General features: G+C 37.9%; 1 protein-coding gene across 1 annotated transcript in view; it reads left to right on the top strand.

Moving 5' to 3' along the window:
• The first annotated feature begins 14,475 nt into the window (after positions 1 to 14,475).
• CCBL2 (cysteine conjugate-beta lyase 2) overlaps positions 14,476 to 24,436 on the top strand; it is a 19,140-nt gene continuing 9,179 nt past the window's right edge. Inside the window, 6 exon segments of the mRNA XM_010006613.1 lie at positions 14,476 to 14,574; positions 17,349 to 17,407; positions 18,615 to 18,759; positions 21,685 to 21,834; positions 23,064 to 23,157; positions 24,310 to 24,353. Coding sequence (XP_010004915.1) covers positions 14,476 to 14,574; positions 17,349 to 17,407; positions 18,615 to 18,759; positions 21,685 to 21,834; positions 23,064 to 23,157; positions 24,310 to 24,353 — 591 coding nt within the window.

The following is a 24,436-nucleotide window of genomic DNA, read 5'->3' as shown; positions in this document are numbered from 1 at the left end:
AGGCCCGCAGGGCGGCACCGGCACCGCGGCGGTACAGCCAGGGTTCGCCCCTCTTCGGCCAGGGACAGGCTAAAGTAGGTATTACTGTGTGGAAAGAACCTTCCAGGGCTCTTCAGTTCCAGTGAAAACCTGGTGATAATACAAAAAAAAGTTCACAAATATACACAATATTTTAAAAAATCCTACTTTCATTTGACTTTCCTCCTCCGCCTCCTCCCTCTGCAGCGGACAGGGCGGCTGCACGGGCCGATTCTGTTGGGTAAACACATGAAAAGCCTGCAAGAAAATTTGTATTCCTACCTAGATTTCGGCAAGTGACTGGGACAAACGGGCAGTGACTGCCTCCTCATAGTCACACCAACAACGAGATCTACTCAAGTGATTTCCCTGCCATACTTTCAGTCTTAGGGACTCCATTGCAGGAATCTATTAAAAGTCTATTGACAATGTACTTATACTTCTTAAATCTGCTCTGCTATAGTAATGTTTATTGTCTGGTCATGAGTTTCATGGAAAGGTCTAACTTCAAAATACCACTTCACCTTCATAAAGCATCAAAATCACAGCTGTTTAAACAAGACAGACACTAAATTCTGCAAAAATAACAATTTGCAAATTGCATTCAGTACACACTCAGCTATTATTATTAGTTTCAACTGAAAACAGCCATTAAAATATGAGATACTTTATGTGCTTATTTTGAAACACAAGCATTGCAGTTGACCTGGAAGTGAAACTAATCACGAAAGTGAAGCTCACATTTCAATCCAAATGCACAGAAATACTAATGCAAATGTGTGTTGTAAAAAACAAAAAATGCACATGTATTTCAGTGGCTTGCAGTCATCTTGGTAGTGTGGCAGAGAATGTTATTTGTTTTGTGTTTGTTCTAGGCTGATCGTTTCTAGTGATGCACGTTGATAGTAATCTAACCTCAGAGAAGCTGATTTTGTCGTTACCAAGATGACAATAGTGTGGCTTTGTCTGCAGCTGCTGCTCCGGAGTGGTTGGTGAGGCTTGGCAAACAGCAGACAGCAGACCAGCAATCTTCCCAGGAGACCAATGCCCTTTTGTCTCATGACCTGCCACCTCCTTAGCTGACTATATCTCGATTGCCATCATCAAGACAAATCTTCTGCTCTATTAGGGTTTCCCTGAGGAATGATTTAATCTGTTTTAACTTACTGGAACTATTTCCCTCTTCTGTAAGCAAAATAAAAGTACATCTTATTCTAAAATATTTCTCTCTACTAACTCAAAATTCTGTCTCCAGCATCTGCTGTATCTTCTTGTTGTCAATAGGTTAGGAAGACAAATTCACATTTAATCAAATCATAAACCAAATAAACACTTGTATTAAATTATAAAAGCAAGAACTATTAGTGATAAAAGTACTGAATTAAGTCAGAACCCTGAAGTTCATGGTCATAAGGTTCATAATTGCTCAAGCAAAAATTGCAACCCAGCTTTCTAGGTTTAGTTCTTATTTACTGCTGAGGAAACACAAGGAGAGTACCCTGCTCATCAATCGCACCCCACAGATTTCCAAGCAATGGTATCTGATCAAAGGGAATACATTTTGTTAACCACTTACTCAACAACAACATTGCTTTTAGCTGGGCAGCTCCTGACAGCATACCTAGCAGATCAAGCTCTTCTTTGGGTTTACCTTAGTACAATTAATTTAGGGTTAATTTCTTGCAGTCTTTTTGAAGCAACATTATATGAAAAATGTTCTTCAAGCTCTAACATCCTTTCTAATTGTTTGTCACAGCCATTTAGAAGATACTGAAAAAAACCCCAGCTTGACAATCTATCCAGGGCAAGCTGAGTTTCATTTCACACATCATGCCATCCCCTGATGTTTTTTAACTTGATATTGAGATGTTACAAAACCAGCTTTGAATTTCAAAAGAAGTAACAGTTTAAAATGTTATGCTCAGTGTGACTAACGAGTGTCCTGAGCATCTAGTTCAATCCCTTCACTTGTACAATGTTAGGAAATCTCATGTAGCAAGAAAGGGGAAGCAATAAAGCTGAATTCTTTATATTTAAGAGGGTAATATTTGAAGTCAAAATGTCACTTAAAATATTTACTATTGCACATTCTTTTGAATGTCAGAGAGAAGATATTATACTTGTTTTGTAACCCTGCAGTAGTGCCTGGAGTTGCAGGAGCACAACAACATCTTGACTGGCAATCATGCCAGCAGCAGTTATGTGAAGCTGAGCCAGTTCTTTGAACAAAGCACCCTATGACAACTTGTCTTGTGATCACCAAGTGCGTTTCTGACCATCTGTTTCTCAAGATCCCATATTTTGATATGAAAAGTTACAGCTTAATAGTTAGCAGAAGCAGCAGATCACAACCTTTTAACCTCTAAAATGTCATACTACCATTTATTCTCCTAAAGAGAATAAAAACCATGTAAGCTTCATAGTTCTCCATCTAATTAAATTTCAGTCCCTGGCACATCCTGATTATTATCACATTTGCGCTTTATAGTATTTGCTAAAGCTTATTTTTTTTCCTTCTGAGAAATTATAAATCACATGTCACTTAGGCTCCAGGCCATTATTTCTGGTGCAGTAACGTGGCTTGCAGTTAACCAAAGAGACTCTCGCTGCAAGGGCGGGTATTTTAGAACAACACTTCCCTCTGCTGGATCCATGGGCAGTCACAGCTCTGCTTGTGCTGGAGGGACCGGCCCAGCTCTAATCCGTCTAGCTCAGACAAGACCCCTTCTCTTTCCAGACAGCTTTGGACAGTAAGAAACTAGCAAAGGTCTTCATTTATCAAATTAATTTGATAATCATACAAGTTTAATCCAGTATCAACTGTACTGGAATATCAATTTAATTTCTGCTCAGAACAGCTTATCGCCAAGCTATAAATACAGCTAAAATGGAGAGTCTTAGGGTCTGCCATTTCATAACAATTAAAAAATCCCTGATACATTAGTTCTTGAGCTGCATTACAGTATTTCAGAGTAGGAGATGCATCCTTGGCTGGATGTACTAGTGAAAAAGCATCACGATCATAGGGTATCCCAAGAACAACACCATACATAGACCATCCTGTAAATCACAGGACATTTGAGAAGACTGCATGTTCTTTTTCTGTCTCTGTTCTGTGCTGCTACCTACTCTCTGTGTCTATCTGTGAGGAACTGAGTGCAGAAAAAGTGACAGTAGCATGTTAATATCATTTATTTTTTTTGACCCATTACAGTGCAGGCAGCCTGAAAATCCCAGAAAGGTGCAGTACATAGGGTTGCATGAACTTCACTTTGCAGCAACAGAACTGCTGCCTGCAAAGGCCACCTCCACACAACCTATGCTTTTTCAAACTGACAGTTCTTTGGTGTCAACTGGAGGCTCATGCCAGATAAAATAAAGTTAATATTTAAAAACACCTTTTACTCAGACTAACAGGCATTTCTTTGTAGAAGGTGTATACAGGGCACCACAGAAAAAAGATTTTCTTTCAGAGAGAGAAACATTGGCCACACTTTCTGTGACTCTAATGGAAACCAAGAACAGTGCTACAGTGAATTTTAATGGAGTGCTACACTTCCTATCTGGCCATCTGTTCCAAGCTGCTAGCAATAACCAGAATATGACATTTTACAGGGGGCTTTGATGGAAACTACCATATTCAGACATAACTGTCTTGTGTTCAGTTGTTGGAATACTGTCCACAGCTGAGGGAGAGGGAGTGTTAGGAGGAAGGAGAGAACTGCAGAGATAAATTAGTAAGATTGTGCTTAGTTCTTGCTCTCCACAAGGACAGGAACAGGAACTGGTCCCAGTGCAGTACTACATGTGCTCCTAACTCACTTGTACAAACACAACTGAAAAACAAAATTAAGCATTTTGCTGAACAAAGATTCTGTTCACATACTCTGCTCAGTGAAGGCTCCTGGTGGACTGCAAAACACAGGAAGATGATGAATAAGCTAAAGATGTGGGAAAGAGAGTAGAAATAATTATATGATCCTAAAACAATATTCCCAGTCAGAGAAATTTACTTTGAAAAGGGAGACAGAGATGTTCCACAGAAAAGCTGTCAAAAGATTGGATCAAAGTGATACTCAATGTTAAAAGTTAGAACATGTAACAATGCTGAAAGTCATACTGAGGTTAACCAGAATAAATGTTCATTGGAAGACAGGAAACAGGTTATTACACAGTAAGTGGTTCCTTACTTATGTTCAGAACAAAGCCTGTGCTAGGCACACTGAAAGTCTAGTCACAAAAGATCATGTAAGAAATATTTCTAATGAAAAAAAAATGTTTTCAAAGAGTTTGGAGAGGAAATAAAAGGCTTGAAGAAAGAAACCAGAATGTCAGGATCAAGGAGACATCCTGAGTAACAGCAATAGGAAAAAGAAATAAAGAAAATAAACAGCGAAGGTGGCATAAGCAATGCTTTTTTAAGCAGGATGTTTTCCAGTCATCACCTAGTTCTTAAATGCTGAAGAATAAGGATTACTCTCTGCTTCTTTTAGATGGTATTGCATTCTTGTCTCCTGGTGATCCTTGCATCTCATTGACTAATTGTTAAGTCTTTGAGACTTTCCAATGAAACTTCTAAGGTGGACTCCAAGTAGGCAGAGCAAGTGAAGTACTTGTCTCTGAAAAGCTTTCAACACAAAATAAATGATTGTTGGCTCTAGTAGCCCTACAGGCATTAACAGCTCACACATGACACTGAATAATGCATTACTAATAACTGATGTGTGTCTGCTAGAATGCTACTAACAACAACAAAAAATAATTAGTGGTTTGGGATTCCAACACCATCCACTCCTGTTGTTTTCAAATGCTTTGATTTCTCTGTACAGTTCTAGTATTGTGACTACCAGTCATAAAAATGCTATTAATCTAGCACTTGAAACTCTACATCACATAATTTTCTGCGGAAAACACAGGAAATACACTTCAGTGTGTTCTCAGGTATATCTTGGTTTCTCATTAGTGTCCTACGTCTGTCTTTCATTTATGCTTATTTTTTACATTTCAATCACCTTGCACAGAGGTGAAACAATTTTACACTTAGTAAATATTTCATTAATGCCAGCTTCTGTTTGCTCAGCGCTCTTGCAAAGTCTTTCATTTCTAGTCAATTCAGCACTTGTTTGGAGACAACTTTATGCTTGCTGTGGAGGTTAATACACCAGAAATCAGAAGTCCTGCAGCACAAAACTACTTACCGTGTTGCTTTACGTAATGCCTGCTGCCTTACTTGTTAGGCTGCAGACATGCAGCCCTGATTTCAACTGAGACAGCTCAAGACAGTCACCCCCTTAATAACCTTCTGTTGCTGACTATAGTCCCCAGCTAATTTTTCACCAGAAGTTGCTGCCTCTTTACAACTGCACTCTCGTTTATGTGTGATGCTGCTTCCCAGTTTGGTGCTACCAAAATTAACCTAACCAGTTTAAGTCACAGGGTTTCTTTAATCTGCATAATTTTGAAATCCCTATTTGGGTTCAATCACTATAAGCTCTTCCCACTTAACTTGCCCTGGTAATAAAGCAGGATCTGCTTTGTACTATGCAGACCCAGATCCTCAGGAAAACTGTTTAAACAAAGGAAATTTATTTGTCTTTCAACACACTTTCATTCTGGACCTTTTTTTTTTTCTTATTCTCTTCAGTCTTTTTTCCTAATGTGTAGTTTGAGGTTGGCCAGTGATTTTTATCTGAAAAATTTATTTCCAATATCCCTCCAGAAGATGAAAACATCAATTCTGTACTATCCGTACTCCTGCCAGCAAAATGTCACAGAATCACTTTCTGGTAGCTTGAGGAATTCATAATAAAACATGCAGATGCTACATTTCAAGCAGAAATTTTCCTTCTGTTTTGTAGAGAACATAGGAAAAAGAAGACAAACAGCCCTATTATACCAAAGTATTTCAACAGAAATTTAAATACAAAGACAGCACCTATGGAATCTGCCAGAAACTGCTTTCATAGTCATACCCATTTCCATTATTAATAGCTTGATTCCACAGGGGGGAAAAAAAAGAAGCACATTTTGTCCACAAACCTTCACATCATAAAAATTTACAATTTTATAAAGAAGTCAAAGATACAGAGACACAATATAAAATCAGCTGTGGCAGTATGAACAATATCCAAATAAATGAGTATTACTTTCTTTATGGATACTGCTAAGAAATACTAGAGTTATCCACCACTTGCTTCACTCTGCAGTTGCATTCAATTTTCTTTGAGATATACAAAATGTATGAGGTCATTTAAAATTGGAGTGCTTTCAGCACCTGCTAAGATTAGATCTTTAGAGGCAATAAAGCCAGTATAATCTGAACTCCAGGACCAAACTAATTGGCTATGATGTCTTCTTAAAAATAGTGCCAAGCATATACAGTACCTACTATCTGATAAGTAAATCATTACAGTGCTGCAGCCTACCAGGCAAAGAAAAGTCATTATTTTTGAATGAGAATAAAAGTAAATAATAAATGTGTACAGCACAGCCTGATAGGAGGAGTTTTCTTGGCACATATTTGGGATGTTTGATCATGAAAAAATGTAGCTAGACACGAGTCATACAGCTCACTCCAAACTGAAAAGTCTAATGCATTTGTTTAATACTGCATACTGTGAGTAATAGAGGAAATTCTCACTGAAGTACTTCCTGCTTCCAAGACTCCCCTGATGCAATCTAGTGTTAGTCACAGAGTGTGGGAGCAGTCAGATAGCTACATTCTCTTCCCGAATCCAGATGTTGGCTGGACTCAGCCTTTAGGAATACAGTCTGGCCTGCAGGATTATTTGGGCTGTATTTCTGCATCAGTATTCTATACTGTATTTAAGACGGCACACTAATTTCTCAGAACATCTCGTTAGTAAGTATTAAAAAAAGACAAGATTCATGCTGTTTTTCTTAGACAGGGCTTACAGCCACATCAGGCTGTGAACTGGCAGCAATGGGCTGGGGGTAAGGGTGGTGCCTCCAACCCCAGAGAGCATCCTGCCTAACCTGTTGCACAGGCACGGGTACATGACTGGACACTGAACTGCTGCAGACTTCAGTGTGTCCTCCTGTGCTTTTGCTTGAAAAGCAGGACTGTTAGCACAGCATAGTTGTGCAGTTCTGAGGAAGAAAAGATACTAAGAAGAGGAATTGTGAGCAAAGGGATTATCTCATCTGCTGACCTTTTGTGATAAGGCTTTCATCCATTTCTTGTTAGTAAACAAGACTGTGTCAAAGACTTCCATGTCCCAGCAGTAATTTAATAGTTTTTCCTCTTGACAAAAAAAACCCTTGGGGTCCTAAACTAATATAAAAAGGAAATTACAACACGTGTGCCTTTTTGAACTCCATGTGTAAGGTTTTATTTTTATGACTTGCATAATAACACTGGAAAGTTCTGGCCATATCCCTAGGAAAAGCTGATCTAACTTTCATGTTTTTAGTCTCTACTTTGGTTTGACCAAGATACAGGTTCATTAAAATCTTATCTGTTGCAGCTAGGGTAGAAAACTCCAATGGACAAAGTAGAGCTGGAGTCAGCTGATTTTCTGTGGACTGTTAATAGTGTGATTTGTGCATCCAACTTCTGCCAAATAATTTTCTCCTCCTCAGTTGAACTGCCTCTCACTAATCTGTTTTGAAGTATAAAAATTCCTGAGAACCATTCCTACTCCACTGGGTTATGTGAAAAGAAATAGCCTAAAAATGCATTGATTCTTACTTCAGTAAGTAAGAATGTGATAAGCAGTTAGACTGCAAGACTTCTATAAAAAAATCAGGATGCATTACGGTGAACTTAGAAAACAAGAGACATGCTTCTAAATTGAAAGGTAGTGTGAGGTAGTTGGAGTGCTTAAAAAGAGCCAGAAAAATGTAATGTGGGTGCTGGGAAAATTACTTATTTTAAATATGGAAATAAATATTAAAAGTATGAAAGACAGATTTGTAAAAGGCAAATACCTTACCATATCTAAATGAATTAGTATATCTGAGTCCTGGGATTCATGACCAATATAATTTTAGGGAAACTGTTGAATGCTGAATTCAAAAGACTTAATGTATTTAATCATTAGGTTTAGATATCAGTGTTCCTGTTTTCTCTACTGTGCCAGAACCTGGAAAATCCTTTTCAGTTAGCAGTCTTTCAAACAGAAGTCTTGCCCTTCACACCGCTGAAAGTGTGTCAAGGCTGAACTGCTCAATCTGTTTCTCTAACACTGTTGAGACAGGCCTCCTTCAAGTCCTTCTGACTGATACATAAAACGAGCCTTTCCTGCTTAAAGCACAAAATGCCATTAAATTAAAGAAATAAAATTGTCAATTTTGGGGAAGAACTCGAACAAAACGCTGAGCACAGATAGCATTACTACATCAGACCTTGATTGTTACATAAGTTGGACCTCTTATTTGAACATCTTATATGTTTCTCATATTCATTCAGCTGAAATTTAGACCAAAACTGTTGCAGCAGATGCTACAGAATTGTAACTAAAAGGACAGACAATACTGCCTTTTCCATGTTAGTTGAAGTGAAATGAATCCTATTAACTCATGTACTCATTGGATTCTGTTTTACCAGCAGGAGTCACATGATCAGATGTCTTGCAACAGATTAAATGTCAGAGCCAGCTGGGGCAGACAAGACATTAACTTTGCCTTTATTCTTCACTATAGTCCTCAGCTGCTCTGGTAAACACTGAGCATCGTTTATTTAACAGTATGGACTCAAACAGTGTTTGCTTCTGCAGCTGAGGATGAATCAGCAGTATCTTAGTATCCCTTCAGCAGTGGTGTGCAGAAGCCCGGAAAACAAAACACGGCATTAATTTCCCCATGATGCCTGCCTTGCACACCACATTCTGTGAAAAATATGGGCATCAACGTGTCAAACGGCCAACGGGCAGCTGAAGTGTTGGGGTTTGCTTGTTTGTTTGTTTGTTGTGTGTTTGGTTTTGTTTGTTTGTTTGTTTGGAGTTGTTTTTTCCCGTGTGAGCTGCCTTGCGGCAGGGCCAGGTCCGGGATCTGCTGCCCTCCGGTGGATGCGAGGGGAGCTGCTCCCCGCCGGCCCGAGCACCGCCCGACAGCAAAAGGAGGAATGAAGCGTTGAGCTCTTGGCGCGTCTTACCTAGGATTAAAAATAATATCTGGGACTAATTTCTTAATTTTGTTAGTTTGTTCTGGCTTTGTCAGAGTATTTCTACATCCCAATAGATATGTTCTAGTTTGTTCTACAAAACTGTTTCTCTTCAATCAGCTCTTGCTCTGATTTTATATTAATTATTATATATATTGCAGAACACACAGAGCAACGATATCCAACTAGTAGATGTACATAACACATTTGATAATACCTGCATTCTGCCTGCTAATCTTAGTCTTTCTCATTATTATTGATATACTAGACCCCTTTCTAGCATAAAAAAAAAAACAAGAAAAAACAAAGACTTGATACAAAAAGTCTTCTCTTATTGGCCTGTACAGTTATTTTAAAAGTATTTATTTGTATTACTGGGCATTTTAGAGCAATAAATGCATTTGACACATAATGTCATGCCAGGCCCCTGTGAAAATGTGATTTGCGAGGTTCTTCCAGCCCTGCAGGGGTCTGAGATACAGCACGGTAACATCACCCAGTGTGCAAAATCCCCCGGCGCTGCACAACCTTTCTCCTTACAGCTCTGCACTGGGATGTTGATACTAAGGCGAACCAGTATTGTCAAGACTTACAAAAGCAGCAAAAATCTGTTGCAAAGGCATTTCAAATATATACACGTTCTTCTAAGTGAATAATCAAATGATGACCAGGTGCTGATTAACAGGAACCTTTTCATTACGAGTGGACTAAGTCTGTCCCGGCTTTGGAAGGGAACCTGAGAAACGCAAATTAAGTGACTTTGTGGAATACTTTTAGGAAACCTGTAGAGACCCCCATTCATTTCCTGATAAGGGGCTGTCGTTGGGATGAGACCGCTCATGAGTTTGACACTTCATTCCTTCCAGCAGGACAGCCCAGGGAAGGAAACTGCTCAGCCTGCCCGCGCTGCCCGGGGCCCGGGCGCCTCCCGCCGCCGCTTCCCGCCCTGCCCACCAGTTATCAGATCATTTTTATTACATTATATCTATGAAACAGGACACACTGCTCTATACAACTGAATAATTTTTAAGTGCTCTTTGTATCCAAATAATTGGAGTGCAGGCTTTCAGCATTTAAAGAAGTATACGTAGCAAAAGATTTTTCAGTAATGTTACTCTCTGTGGCTGTTAAATTAAGCCTGTTTGGTGGTGATGAATCATATGGTGCTGCTGTAAGAATGAAGATGCTCAGTTACCACTAGATCTCATCAGACCATGAGCATGGAAAGAGCATATGTGTGCAGTCAGAACTGTATCCTAGCTGGGTGTCCTATCCACTGAGGCACAGAAACAGGCTTGCTTGCTCCTCTCCTGCCTTGGAATTAGTTTTCCTTTTCTGGGAAGTAATTGCAAAAGGAGAAGTAGGTGTTGCTCATCTCCTATAACTTTTAAGAGTTTGATGGTGAGGTCATTTTGTCAGAGAGTGGAGTTTAAAGAGGGCCCAGACTTTTTTGGGACACAGAAATTACAGCCAACTCCATCTGGACCTTGGCAGTCTCCTTGTAGTGGTCATGAAGGTGATGAACAAGCTGGATGGTGAAGCTGCTGTGCACGGGGAAACGCGGCTGCCTCGTTCCATATAGATTTGGGTTTTTTCTCTCCATGGTTAGTTTATTCCGGTCTATGTAAACTATGGAAAAAAATTACAAAATACTGACCACTATAACAAATCCTTCACATACAGCAGGTACTAAGTTCAGAACCCTTAATCAGAATATACAGCTTCCCTCGTGTCCAGCAATTTTAGCAACAGTTCTCTTGGTATGATGTCATTTATTACTTTTCAGTGGCAGGAACAAAAGCAAAGAGTTTTGGAGAGACTTCAGTAAGATGGCACCCTTTCTTTAAAGGTTTTCACCCCTCAGACCCACACGAAGGGACAGCCTTTCAAAGGCTTTGCAGAGTTCGGCTGAGAAAACATTTTCCAGGTTTGCATGTCCAGCAAATATTAAAGACAACACAAATATAACAGGGATTATATTTACATTATTGTGGTGGCTGGTGGGCTTGCAGTGTTCTCATAACATCTATGGCTGAGTGCACAGTAAAATTGGGCTACTTGTTACAGGGAAAAAGTGCAGTGATTTAAGAGGTCTGACCATAAGTTTTTCAAGCTCAAAGGCATTGTTTTTATAGAGGTGGTATAACTGAAGCTCTAAAATTAAGGGACAACAGCATTTGGCCTTTAGTTTCAAAGGGAAAAAAATTAATTAAAAACATTTAAGTTTTCATAAAATGTCCCACTGCTACAGGAGCATGTATTCATAGAGTTACTGTGACAAAGTCTAACAATTTCTTCCAGTCTAGTTTGAGTCACCACATCTGAGTTTAAACTAAATTTGCAACTAGAATGTGTTTTCCAGCCCCACTGAAAGGCACTTACTGTGTTTACCTTTCTGATAACCTTCTTTGCTTCTCACTCCCATTAAAAAATTAGTAGGCTGCAGGTCATTCCTTATCCCTAGCATGTTTATTTTCCTGTTTCCTCTGTGATAAAGAATCCTGAATTCCAGGAGGACTGAGTTGAAGTATGAATACTTCAGACCACTGAAAATGAGAATGGGATGAGAAGTATTCCTAACTGTTAATGTTTGAGTTCAACAGACATAATTTGTGGCCAAAAAGCTAGTGCCTCCTCCAAGATTGAAAAAAGACATGAATAAGACTAAGAAAGGAATAAGACTAAGAAAGAAAGAAAAAAATATCTTTCATTCCCCCACAAAGACCAGAGCATTTTCTATGTTTGAAGAACCTTACAAATTTTAAGCGCTTCCTGAGCTGGAAGAAACTTTCTATCTTGATGAAGGAAAAACTAAAGATGTTATAAAACATCTCACTCATGTCTTACGCATACTTGATAATTCCCAAAACATATACAGAGGTAATAATTAAAGTGTGCACTAATCCTAAAAGTAACAGGAAATAATTATCTTGACCCTGTGATATGGGTTAACATTTTTCATATACAATTATAGTGGTAATGTGTGTGTTTGTGAAAAAAAAAAAAAGTAGGTCTTGCTTTTTTTGTATGGGGGAGAGTATCCCACTATGTTAAGGAGGTCTTTGCCTTCCTAGAATAGCTTAAATGGAAGTATTCAGTGTTGCAGAAGAGAGATTAGGTATTTTTAGAAAGAAAAAAAGTCATAGAAGTATTTCATAGCAGTTTTTCTCACCTAATGGCCTTGTCTCTTGAGTGCCTTTGAACAAATCATGTTCAGCATTTCCGGTAAAAATTGTCACCAAAATTGCAACGTAGTGAGACAAGTGTTACATGCTAGTGACTTTTCCTCACTGAAGCTGTCTGGCAAAGTATTGTTTCCATTATGTTATTCACAAAGGTTTCACAATTTCTACATTTCTGTGGTGTTAAAGGTGGGTATAATTTTTTACTTCCAGGTATTTCAGGTACTTGGAAACACTGACCACGCTGCAGTGATACAGGTCTACTGCTCCTCGTGCTGTGTTGTGGCTTTGTGTGATTGCCTGGTGTGAAATAATGGCTTGTCAAATGCCACACTGCCTTTCAGTGCAGCATGCCACTAATGCTAGAAAGATTTTTAGCTGTTAATAATTTTCTCCCAAAAGTTGCAACTTAGTTTTGCATGTAAGGTTTCCACGGTTTTTATTTAATTTTGCTTCTCAATACAGAATCAAACTGTCAAAGACACTCATGTTTGTCCTTGTGTGCTAACTGCTGCCAATGTTCACAGTGTGCTTAAAGGGTAATACTGTCTCTGGTCTGACCCTGGGAGAACAGTGCTATTGTTATAGTTATGTTTTAAGATTATATCAGTGTCTTACAGAAGTAGTTCTTGTTAAGCGAGGACAGAAGTACAGGATTTCACAATCCTTTTTATTTCATTTAGTTATTATGAAATATTATGTGAAATATGCTAAGTGCTGTTATTGAAAGTAACTTAAAATGTATTTACAGGGGATTTTTAAAAATTTATTTTGTGTCTTTCAGAGTATCTGCTGACTAGTATAAAAGACTTAATTGCTGTTTACTTTGCTAGTCCTCAGGCCAGCAAAGTTGAGGAAATTGCCAGTGTTTCTTCTTGTAAAGTGAATTGTATACCTGCAGATTGCTAAGTGCAGTGGTATTACATAGGTATTACTGAGGGTCTAACTGAGCTAGCTACAACTCAGTACTGTGTGGAAAAGACCCTAAGTTCAGAATTGAGACTGAGTTTCTAGGAATAAGAGAAAGTCAAAATCAACATACTTTGAAAACTTCAATAAGGCATCCTGAGAAGGGATTATTGGTTAACCTTTTCCATTAGTTTAGATTGAAAGTGTAAAGAACACTTTGTTGTTGTACTAAATGTGTTAGTAAAAAATCCCAACAACAATATTTTAATACTGAATTACCTTCTCTAGTTCTATCTGCAAGGCTCACATGGTCTTTTTTGAACAGGCAATGGTATTCCTTTGTTTCCAATACATAGAGCATATTTTTTTCTTTTTTTTTGTTCTTTTCAGGTAGCAAAGTCAGAGGGAAGCAGGGGCCATCCATTCTTCAGTCAGTTAACTATGGAAAACAAAGTTAATAACTATACAGAGTGAATACTGTGTTTCTGACATAAGTTTACGGGTTACATGTTTTTCTCTAGACACATTCCAGTCATTTTGACAATGTCATCCACTATTTGTGTTTAAAAATAAATTCTGGAAGAGGTTGCCTGAAGTACCAGCTCTTGCTTCTTTTTTTATTCTTATTGATTAACAGGGCATTGTTCACTCTAGTCAGTAATGATCTGTTACTCCACACAGAATGTCCTTTCTAGCTGTCTGTTTTCTGCCATGGTAGATATTTGATGTTTCCCAAGTCACTGTAGCAGAATTTAGTACAGTTATATAAAGTGCATAGCCCTGCCTCTCCAATGTGACTGGTGATCTTAATTATCGCAGTTTCACAGTACCTGATTTGAAACACTTGAAAACGGAGACCAGTTTTAAAGGTGTGGATCTTTCAAAAAATTTGGCTCTTTTTCTTTTTTGTCTAAATTGGCAATTGTAGTAGAAATTTTTATTACATGAATATAGTTTTGGAACAATTTCAACAGAGGCTTTGAACCTTGAATGACATTTAGTCTTAATTGTCATTCAAGGAAAAGAAGATCAGGGCTGTCAAATAGAGGAAACCTTCCTTCTAGATGACATTCAGAAACATTTTGTAACCCTGTCAGTTAAAGTGTCATCCTCTATGCTTACAAATCTGATAGGTCATAACTTACTAGAACTTACTTCAATGAAACAAAATCACTGAAGGGAAGAGGATCTTACGTTTTAAAATTGCTTAGTAATGTGTGGAAACTCATTCTTTATGCAGGCATGCTTTTTGCTCCACGAATCTTCTGTTGCCTTGGCATTAGAGCATACCAGCTACGAACAGATGTGCTTTCCAGATCTATCAAACTTTCAGCCTCTGCAGTAAGTAATACTTCAGCTTCATAGATAAAACTATTCCATGTAATATTTTAGAGACGTGCTAATTTTGCAGTGTTGCCAGTATTAGCTTTGTCTTCTTTAGTCTTTGTTACATTGATACAAATATTTAATATCAAGAACAAAATAAGATATTTGAATCAGTCAAACATTTAATCACACTAGCGTAACAATTTGATTTATTACTGCTTTGTGTATCCTTTTCAGTCTTTACATATCTAGCACATAGCAGGCCAGAAGGATTGCCTAGTTCTTAGGGCACTAGAGCTTGAAATACTGGTCACAGTTTCCGTCACAGCTTCCATCACAACTTTATCACACAGACTTTTGGTAAGACAATTAATTTCTTTATGTATCAATTTTTCTTTAATGAAATTAGAGTAATAGTGCTTCTTGATGCTGTAATAACAAGGGTATATAAGTACCTCAAAGTTAATTTTATGCAGAATCATCTCAATTTCCCAGCTTAACTGCTTATAAGATTCTCTAACTTCTTTTTAAGTCTTCCATTTTTGTTGAGAGGAAACAGAGCTTTGCAACATGGTAGGTGGTTGGAGGTCACACTCTGCATTGCATATAGAGCACTGGAATGTAAATAGTGTTCCCTGGTCAGAACAGAAGTTCATCTAATCAGTAATTTGGGTCAATCACAGCACCTGACAGATTCTTTAAAACAGATTTTTGAACCATTATACTGGACAATTACAGCATATTTTGCCCATATGAGAAGTTTATTTTATTGTGTGTGTTGCTTTGAAGGTCAGCTTTTGCCTGAGTCAGTTTTTCATTTGCTGTTTTTATATTCTATTTAATAGTCAGATTTTCTCACTAAATGTGCTGAAATCTGATTATTTTTTAATTTTCTTAAGATCTTTGCTTCAGTTGTAGATTTGGCATTGAATTCCTCGGTTTAATTATGCACTAAGTAAAAGTATTTGCTTCTATCATTATTAAACACATTGCCATTTAAATTAGTCACATGGGGTTTGTATTAGGAATAAAGATAATACAGGCAGCACCTGACTTCCTATCAGACTCCCTTTTGTAGAAAGTGTTAGGGAAAGCAGGAGGTCAGAGTTAGAGCTTGATGAGGACATATCTCTCTTACTTAACACTGGTATTAACAACTCACGGAGATCCTAGCACCTAGAAATGGATGGAGGATTACCAATTGGTGACATCACTGGGCTAAAAGAAACAAGAGCTTTAGAAATTCTCATGGCCTTTCTGGAAGAAAGAATGATACTTTAGGTATAATTTTAAAATGTCACTTAATTAGTTGGCTTTCTCAAAGTAATAAGGTGGACCTGAACCCCACTGTAAACTGAATATATGAAAGCCTGAGAACTAATGCAGGCTCAGCTGTACTGTTTTAAAACTGGTTTCAAGGCACAAGACAAAATGAATATGAAGGCTTGTTAAAGTACAATGAGAGCTCCAAGGTGTAGGCTTATTTTACTTTTCAATACATTTTTAGCTGGGGAAGGTTATTTAATACAGGTAAGATTTACATTATAGTTAATTATAAAAGTCCTGCAGTTGGTAAGCCTTGAGCTTTTAGCAAATTGAAACAATTTCAAGAAGAGCTGGTCAATGGAACCTATTTGCCCATGGCAGCATATAGAACTCTCATTATTAACTGGAAAGATTCAAGGTGAGACATTTAATCCTTTTAGTAGAGAAGTAGTCTGGCATATGAAAAAGAGATGTCTGGGGAGGGGCTCAGTGTGAGTAGTACCTGTGTTATTTGTGTTTATATAGTACAGCAAAACATGTAAGCATCTTTACCAAGACATACACTGTAATATTGGAGTAATCTTCTAAAATGTATGTGCATTTTTAAATAGGTGCAGCACAGATCTTAACTCCCTCTTGTTCTGTGTCAAGAAGTACAACTTCGCCTGTCTGGTTAACTTAATGTTTTTCTTCCTGAGTACAAACAGTGTCTTGTGCTTTATTCCTCTGGTGTTTGTGTCTCATAGATTAGCTCAGAATCAGATCTGTAGAGAAGACATGTGAGCAGAGAAGTATGTGTTTAGTTTTATATCTTTCCATTCTTCAAATCATTATGTATATGGTAACTTCATTACTGTAAACAGGTTGGGTGCGAACATGTATCTGCGTAATATTCTGAGTAATTCCCATTGATTCAGAGTTGAAACTTGGAGTGTGATGGCAATGTGGACCTTAATTGAAGGTCTGAATATACCGCAAAAACATGTTCTAATGTAGTTTTGCTGTGTTCTAAGTAAATACTTTAAAGTTCTGAAAGTCTGAATGAAAACAGGAAATGTCTTTGGTATTTCCTCTTACCCATCAATGTAACAAATAAAAGTAGATAGAAAATACACACTTCCCAAATTGGATTGGTCAGGAATGGTGCTAGAAATAACACCGTCTTTAAGTTGTTAGATTATCATAGCAAAGAAAAAGAAAGTATGTACCCTATTTTTTTTTCCTTTTACATAATCTTTTAAAGCTACTGAGCTAAATTATGCCCTTGATCCATCCTTGCTGAAAGTCCAGTAGCTTTAGATGATGATGAATGAGAATTTAGGACATTTTTGTGTATTTTCTTGTCTGAATTCAAGCTATTATAGAAGCTTTAATGAAAGAACATGTCTGTAATTTTGCTACTGAATTCAGCTGGCAACAGTATACTTGAGAAAGCATGAAGGAGGGTTTGTCATGCAGAATCAAACAATGTAGTACTTTGTCTTTCTTAACAAAACCCTTCTGTCTGTATTTTGATCTTGCAGACAATGGCCTTTAGACACAAAAACACAAGACGAATTGAAGGCCTTGATAGCAATGTGTGGTAAGTAAAAGGAAAATATCTGCAAATGTCAGAAAATGTCTTTGGCTGTTATGTTTTCTTTCCAGATTGACAGTTACCACCAATAAGAAGGTGCACAGCACTTTCTATACCTGCTGAAGTGTATTTGGCACCTTCTTAGAAACAATGAACCAAATTCAGTTTAATGTGTGAATTAATTCTTATTCCTGAGCTTTAAGTATTAGGTCTTCTCTTCATCTGGGAAACCACGTAAGAAGTACAACTCTTGGGCATGGTAGTGTAGCTGACTTTCAAATTTAAGTGTTAATTTTGTTGAGCAATATATTTCAATTACACTTGATATGTGTTTACCAAATGAGTCAGAGCCCTTGTATTTATAATTTAGCTTATTATTTAATACACTGTTTTCTAGACGAAGTTTGTCTTAAAGCAATATTATCATCACTGGTAAATATGGGATTTTGTTAGTTGGTGAAAACACTATTTTGGGCTTACATTAGTTGTATGTATATATATACACAAGGTCTTTTGGTCATCCAGTTTCAAACTAATTTTTAACAATTTGTATTAATTTTTTACAGAACTGTGATGCTATGTGGATTTTTTGGTTTTTTTTAGTGTTTTAGTTTATTTTTTTCTTTGCATCCTATTAACATTTGGGTAGTGAAGAAAGGGTAAAATGGAAAGATTACATGATGGGAGGAAAAAATTTTGTTCAAGAATTCTGATGTTTGTATCTGGCTGGCTACTAGGAACAGTTAATGAGTAGCCTGAAATAGGCAGTTGCCTAAAATCACACACAAAAAATGTATAGCACTCTGAGGTGACTGGATAGTTTAAATGCCACCTTCACTTGACAGAATCTAGCCTTTAAATCATTTAATGTGACAGTTCTAATTAGCTCTACTTCATTTTGCAAAGAGGGTTAGTGTTTCGGTTTTGCACATATCCAGAGTTACTGTGTTTATGTGTTTGCATATCTGAGCACAGTTCCACTGGCAGAAAACTTACTCTGTGGATGCAGAAAGTCAACCTTTTATTGACTCCTTTGACTCTTGTGGTTACTTACCTTTGCCCAGTTCCCACCTCTCCATGTGAGCACTTTACTATAACCTATTTCCCCTGCTGAGGATTTGGCAAAGTGAAATAATTTTTTTGTTGTTTAATGCTAATGAAGGAAAAGAGAATTTTATCTGGTATGTTAACTTCAAGATTTTTTTCCTTTTAGGGTTGAATTTACAAAGGTGGCAGCAGATCCTTCAATTGTTAATCTTGGTCAAGGCCTTCCTGATATATCCCCTCCCACCTATGTCAAAGAAGAGCTGGCAAAGGCAGCAGCAGTTGACAGACTGAACCAGTACACACGAGGCTTTGTAAGTACTGTGAAACTTGAGGACCCAAGTTCAGTGGAGAACATGCCACAGGGGAAAAAACTGACTTTGCTTTAAATTAGTTTTATCTGTAGGTCATACTGTTATGTCCCAAGTTGAGTTGATCTAGTAGCCTTATTTGTTATTAATGAACATACTCTGTGTAGATTTCTTTAAGGCAGAAACCTTCAGTGAGAACAGAATGGTACAGCACATGTGGGATGTGTTTTTGAAGAGCCCATTCCCAATTAAAGAGTGTAAATTATGCATTTACCTCCAGTTTTGGTCCGTGTAAACATGAATCAGGTAGGATAATGGTAGAATTAGAAAAAAATACTTAATGGGGAGATTAGGAAGAGATGTGAACAGTAGGTTTTTTCCCCTGGAAGATAATCACTGCCCATTCTGTAAGTTGATTTGTAGAGCTTGTTTCTTGAGTTGGGTGTGAGTGTAGCATTTATCATTGTCCAAGGCAGGATATTCAAATGGACTATGGCTGTTTCATTATGACCACTTCCTTGTTTGTTTTGTCTTTCTTAGATTTTGTGGTAAAGATAAACCATATTGTCCAACTGAGAATAATGTGTTAGGATTGCTGTAAGGCCCTAGACAGTCTTCTCCAACATTTTTTTAGATGACCAGGTTATGCAACAGTGAGAAAAAAAACCCCATTGTATAGACTGGTAGGCCAAGAGTTACGCTAGTAGTTGTGGCATCATTCTGTCTATATTCTGACATAATTTTTTGCCTGTTCTCTGGGAATCTACATATGTTAGAACAGATGGGGAGCAGCAGTGGCCATCTTCCCCCATCAGAGAAGCTGTCACAGTGAGCAGAACAAAGGCCTCACCTGCCCAGTTTCACACTACCTGAGCAAGACAGGCCCAGAGATGGTGGCTGAGGTCAGCACAGCTCACCAGGTGAGCTTATGGTCATGATGGGCCTGTGGTCAAGCCAGGAAGTCAATCCACAAGCCAGGAAGTCAATCCACAAGTCAGGCCCAGCAGTGCTAGTCACAGTTAGGCTAAACCCAGTGATCCAGGGTGACAAGGCAGGTCAAGCCACAAAATCAACCTGCAGGTACAGGCCAGATTCAACAGGGTCTGTGGCCAGGTTCAGGCATGGCTGTAACTGAATTGCAGACCAGCAACCGTACTGCACATCACTTAAATAAAGCCCCTCAGTCAGGAGCACAATTCTGAGTAGAGGCCCTGGGTGAGGTTGGGCAGGGCTATTAAAGGCCTATTAGGGCACTTAGGGTCCCGACAAGAACAGAAATAATAAAAAAATACATCCTCAGTGAATGTAGTCTCATTCCATGTCTCCTGGGGTCATTTTGTTTAGTCACCTATAGCTGTGTACAAAGACTCTCTGCAAGTACAAATATATATATATATGTATTTTTATATATTAAAAAAACCTCTCTCTATATATATACATAAACCGGAAAGTGGAAAGCAATTATTTAGTGTTGGACACACAGAAAAGATGACTGGGCTTCAGTGAATTTCTGGGCTAAGCATGAGAATGTTCATTCAGCCATGACAAGGTACCTGAAAAGTCTTTACTTACTGAAAAGACAAGTTTTTGGAGGAGCTTGGGCATAGGCGGAAAGGCTGCAGAGAGTGGGCTACACTCTTGCTTTAGTGCAAATATTCACAGATTGATTCTCTAAGCCAATTTGCAAATCCAGCATAAATATAAAATTCCCAGTATTCACTATTTATTTCTGTCACTTTGTTCTTTATTTAAAAGTAGCTTGATAATTCCCATGAGAATTATGAACATTTGTAGATACATTTTACTGTAGATAGTAATTAATGAATTTTTTTCCCAACATTCCCATCTTCTAGCTTTTGCACATCCTCTGCAAACTTCTGCACTTCTAAGGTTTTTGAGCATTAGTATTTGGGGTAGCAAATGTGGAAGGGATGAGTATGAATGATGCACGTCCACCTGATAATGGAGACATTGTCTCAGCCCTCTGTGGTGCTTGGTCCCCTCCTTGACTGTAGGGCTTCTGTGGTGACTGAATGTGACTTGGGTGGTGCAGCATTCCTGTCTAGCTGACACACTCATGGCTGGAAATGGCTGTAATTTGAATCAGCAATTACTTGTAAGCCTTAATTTCTGGTAATGGTCTTGTTTACAAAAAGGTTTGTGATCTTATGCCTTGTGTGTAGAGCTATAGTGTTCAATATTTTAGAGAAGAATTTTTGTTACATAGTTGAATTTTGTCACTGAGCTGTGTTCTATTTTTACTAAGTATTCAAAAATATTTTTTGCAGCAGGAAGCCTGTAGTTTTTTTGACTAAGCAGAATTGTGTCTTCTTATTTTCATATTCTATATGATCTTTGTTGAATGCTTGTTTTCTTGTTCTTTGCACATTTGAGAAGAGTATATTAACCACCATATAATGATTCCTACAGTCATACTTGCTGTTTAACAGCAGTATATAAATGGAATTAAAAGAATTCCCTTGAACCAAATACGTTTTAGTTGAATGATTTAAAAAAAACAACAAAAGCAGCTTCAGATGGAAATATGGGCAGGCGGGAAGGAGACTCTAAAGGGATGAGGGTGATGTCAGAGTATTCCCTTCTCTCCTTCTGTCTCTTGTCCTAGCTCTCCTAAAGGCTACCTGGACCTATCCTGACAAGTGGTAGTAAGATAGAAATTAAAAAGCATCAGATATACAAAAAGAATTTCCTAGTAGGTAGAAATAAATTGGAAGCACATTTCTTCCCAAACAAAGTGCAAAAACTTAAAACCATGCTAACTGTTAACAGCCATTAACACTGAGGGCTCATCTCATATTTTTTTATTTCAAAATGTATTATTTGATAGATGAGGAAAAAAACCCCAAACATGGGCTTTGTGCACTGTCAGGAACACACCAGTCAGTTCTTTTTGTTTGCTTTAAACAGGGACATCCGTCGCTGGTGAAAGCCTTGTCTCAGGTGTATGAGAGAGTTTGTGGAAGAAAGATTGATCCTCTCACAGATATCCTGGTGACTGTGGGAGCTTATGGATCTCTCTTTAGTACAATACAGGCATTAATTGAAGAGGGGGATGAAGTAAGTTTTTATTAAAATATTCACATATACTCACTGAAATAAGAATTTGCCTGTTTTTTTATTAGTCTGCTTATATGTACAAGTTAATGTTGGGGCTTCTTTCTGTTTACCATTAATTTGATCTGTTGCAGTCGCACATCTGGCTTACAGTTTTAGAAGCTGTGATCAGGAGACTATTCTTTGGATGTCTTCCTATCATTCACCAACTTACAAACCCCTTTATTGCATTCTTATGGTACCTGTGGCAGTTTCTTTATCAATATTACTGTTAAGTGGCACTGTACACACTGATTTCTTATTTGAGAAAACTTGTGGACTGTTCTCTGCTGCAGAAGACTAAGGGTGGCATGAGGTATTATTGGTGTTTGAATAACCTTTGTGTATTAAATTCTGTTTTGGACCATTGCATGTAGTAGCATAGGTTACAGAAGAGTCCCTTAAAGAAAGCATTGTTAATTTGTTGGACTAGCTCTGATGATTAATTCCTTCACTACAGTTATCTTCCTTTTTGACAGTGATTTTAATATAAGTAATTTGGGGGGAATATTTGGTTGTATCTGGATGGACAAGAACTTTGTGTTGTCATGCATTTTGCTTTCAGCATTTTGTTGATTTCACTTGTATAGAGTTTTGTTTCCTGTATCTTCCTTTTCTGTTGTTCTGATACCCACTTCTCTTTTTTTCTAACAGTTCTCTGCTATTAGCTTTTGGGTTTGTATTTTTTTGTTTGTTTTCCTGTTATCTAGCCTCTACACGATTTTCCTTGAATTTGTCCTTTTCTTCTTCCTGAAAATGTTCTTCTGGTTGAATTTGAGGATGTAAGCCATTCTTCTGGGATTTCTAGATACTTGGAAATCATGGAGTTTCATGGACAGAACTAGGGCACTTTTGCTGTGGTTCAACAGTTTGCTTGTTGGTATCTCCCATCTTTGCCTTACACCTTTAAATCTCCACAGAAGCCAAACATTCCTAATATTATATCTTAATAGTTGTAATGTGTAACTACAGAATAACAGCTTATGTGGGTTGTCAAAAGGGAGTAACGGTTATCATACTTAGATTGAGGGCATTGTTATATCATGTACTGAAAGGAGGAACATTCTGTGATGTTGGATCAGGATGGGGTGCCAGAAACATTATCAAGTTATGCCACCAAAGTAAATCAGGAAATATGATGGTATCATGCACAGTGAATTCTCTGTTTCTGATACTGGTTATTGTGATTTCAGGTCATAATAATAGAGCCATTTTATGACTGTTATGAGCCAATGGTAAGGATGGCGGGTGCAAAGCCTGTTTTTATCCCACTGAGATATGTGAGTAGCTTTTTAAAATTTATTTTTCATATAAAGTTTCTCATCCATGCTCAATACAGTTTGATGAACATCCCTCTAGGCGAGGCTTTTCTGTATAGTTTTTCATAGTATCCAATTACATAAAAATGAGGTGGATTACTGTAGTGTTAAGTTTAAGACAATAATCCAAAACAGATAGTATATTGTAGTAGTGTTGGAAGAGATGGGACAGTGTTTCTTATTTACTTTAATTTGTGTGTTCTAAAAGGTGATCAAAATTCCTTTTTTTGATGTAGTCAGAAAATGTTTTCAGTGCAAAAAAAGGGAAGGAAAATTATCAGCATAATTTCTGTAGCTGCTGGTTTTAAAAAGATTTGTTTTCTGATCCCTTCAGCAACTCCTATAATGACAGAATATAATTTATTTTGCAAAATCTGCTTATTAAATAAAGAGCAATCATGCAATAGATATATTTGCGATATATACAAGAATTACTGTTTCCTTTACTGGTAAAAAGGAATAATTTTAGTATGGGTTAATTTTCAAATTGGTACTGTTGGCATTATGCTGGCAGCTTGCAAGGATTGTTCAGGCTGCAAAGTGATGATCCTGTTCCTGTTGCCTGGGGTGAATGGCAGCCTTGCACAGGGCTGAGGGGCTCTTCAGGCAGGACTGTTGCATGGACACCGTGAAATCAGAGCAACACAGACTGACAAAACCTCCAGCAGTGCAGTGGGAGTAGGTGAGACTGTTCTTCTGGGCTTATAGGGATGTTTTGAAGGACAGGTTTCCGCCATATATTTTCTGTTTCATGCACTTACTTTCAGTCTGACCGTCTCCTAGTAATGTGCAGGTGTCAGAAAGTTAGTGTGGCCATGATCTTTGTTCTCTCCAGCAACTGGCTCACATTTCTCTTGTCCTTGTGTAATACCTCCAGAGCCTCAGTGGTGCAGATTTTTAACTGTTTGACCATTTTGATATGGACAAGGAGGAGAAAAAGATCTTGAATCTCTCCAGTGGTGATGAATCCTTCCAGCTAAGCATGCACACTCTTGTTCTAGTATCTGTGTGGCTTTGAGACAGACAGTGGCCAGGAGGTGATCACCACTGTCATAATAATTTATGCTGCTCTTAGCCTCCCTTCCTATTCCTAGAAGTGTCTTCTCCCAGGGGAGCAGAGCAGATGGGATAGGTTGTTGAGTATGGTTATCAGTGTCTGAGTGGTAAGTTGGGCATCTCTGTTTAGCTGTAAAATGTTGTATTCAAGTAATGCATATATTTTTTTGTTTGTTTGTTTTTAGAAGAAG

Source organism: Chaetura pelagica, unplaced genomic scaffold, assembly GCF_000747805.2.
Source record: "Chaetura pelagica isolate M959 unplaced genomic scaffold, ChaPel_1.0 scaffold69, whole genome shotgun sequence".
Classification (NCBI taxonomy): domain Eukaryota; kingdom Metazoa; phylum Chordata; class Aves; order Apodiformes; family Apodidae; genus Chaetura; species Chaetura pelagica.
The sequence above is the reverse complement of the archived record's forward strand: the minus strand, read 5'-3'. Positions and strand labels throughout refer to the sequence as shown.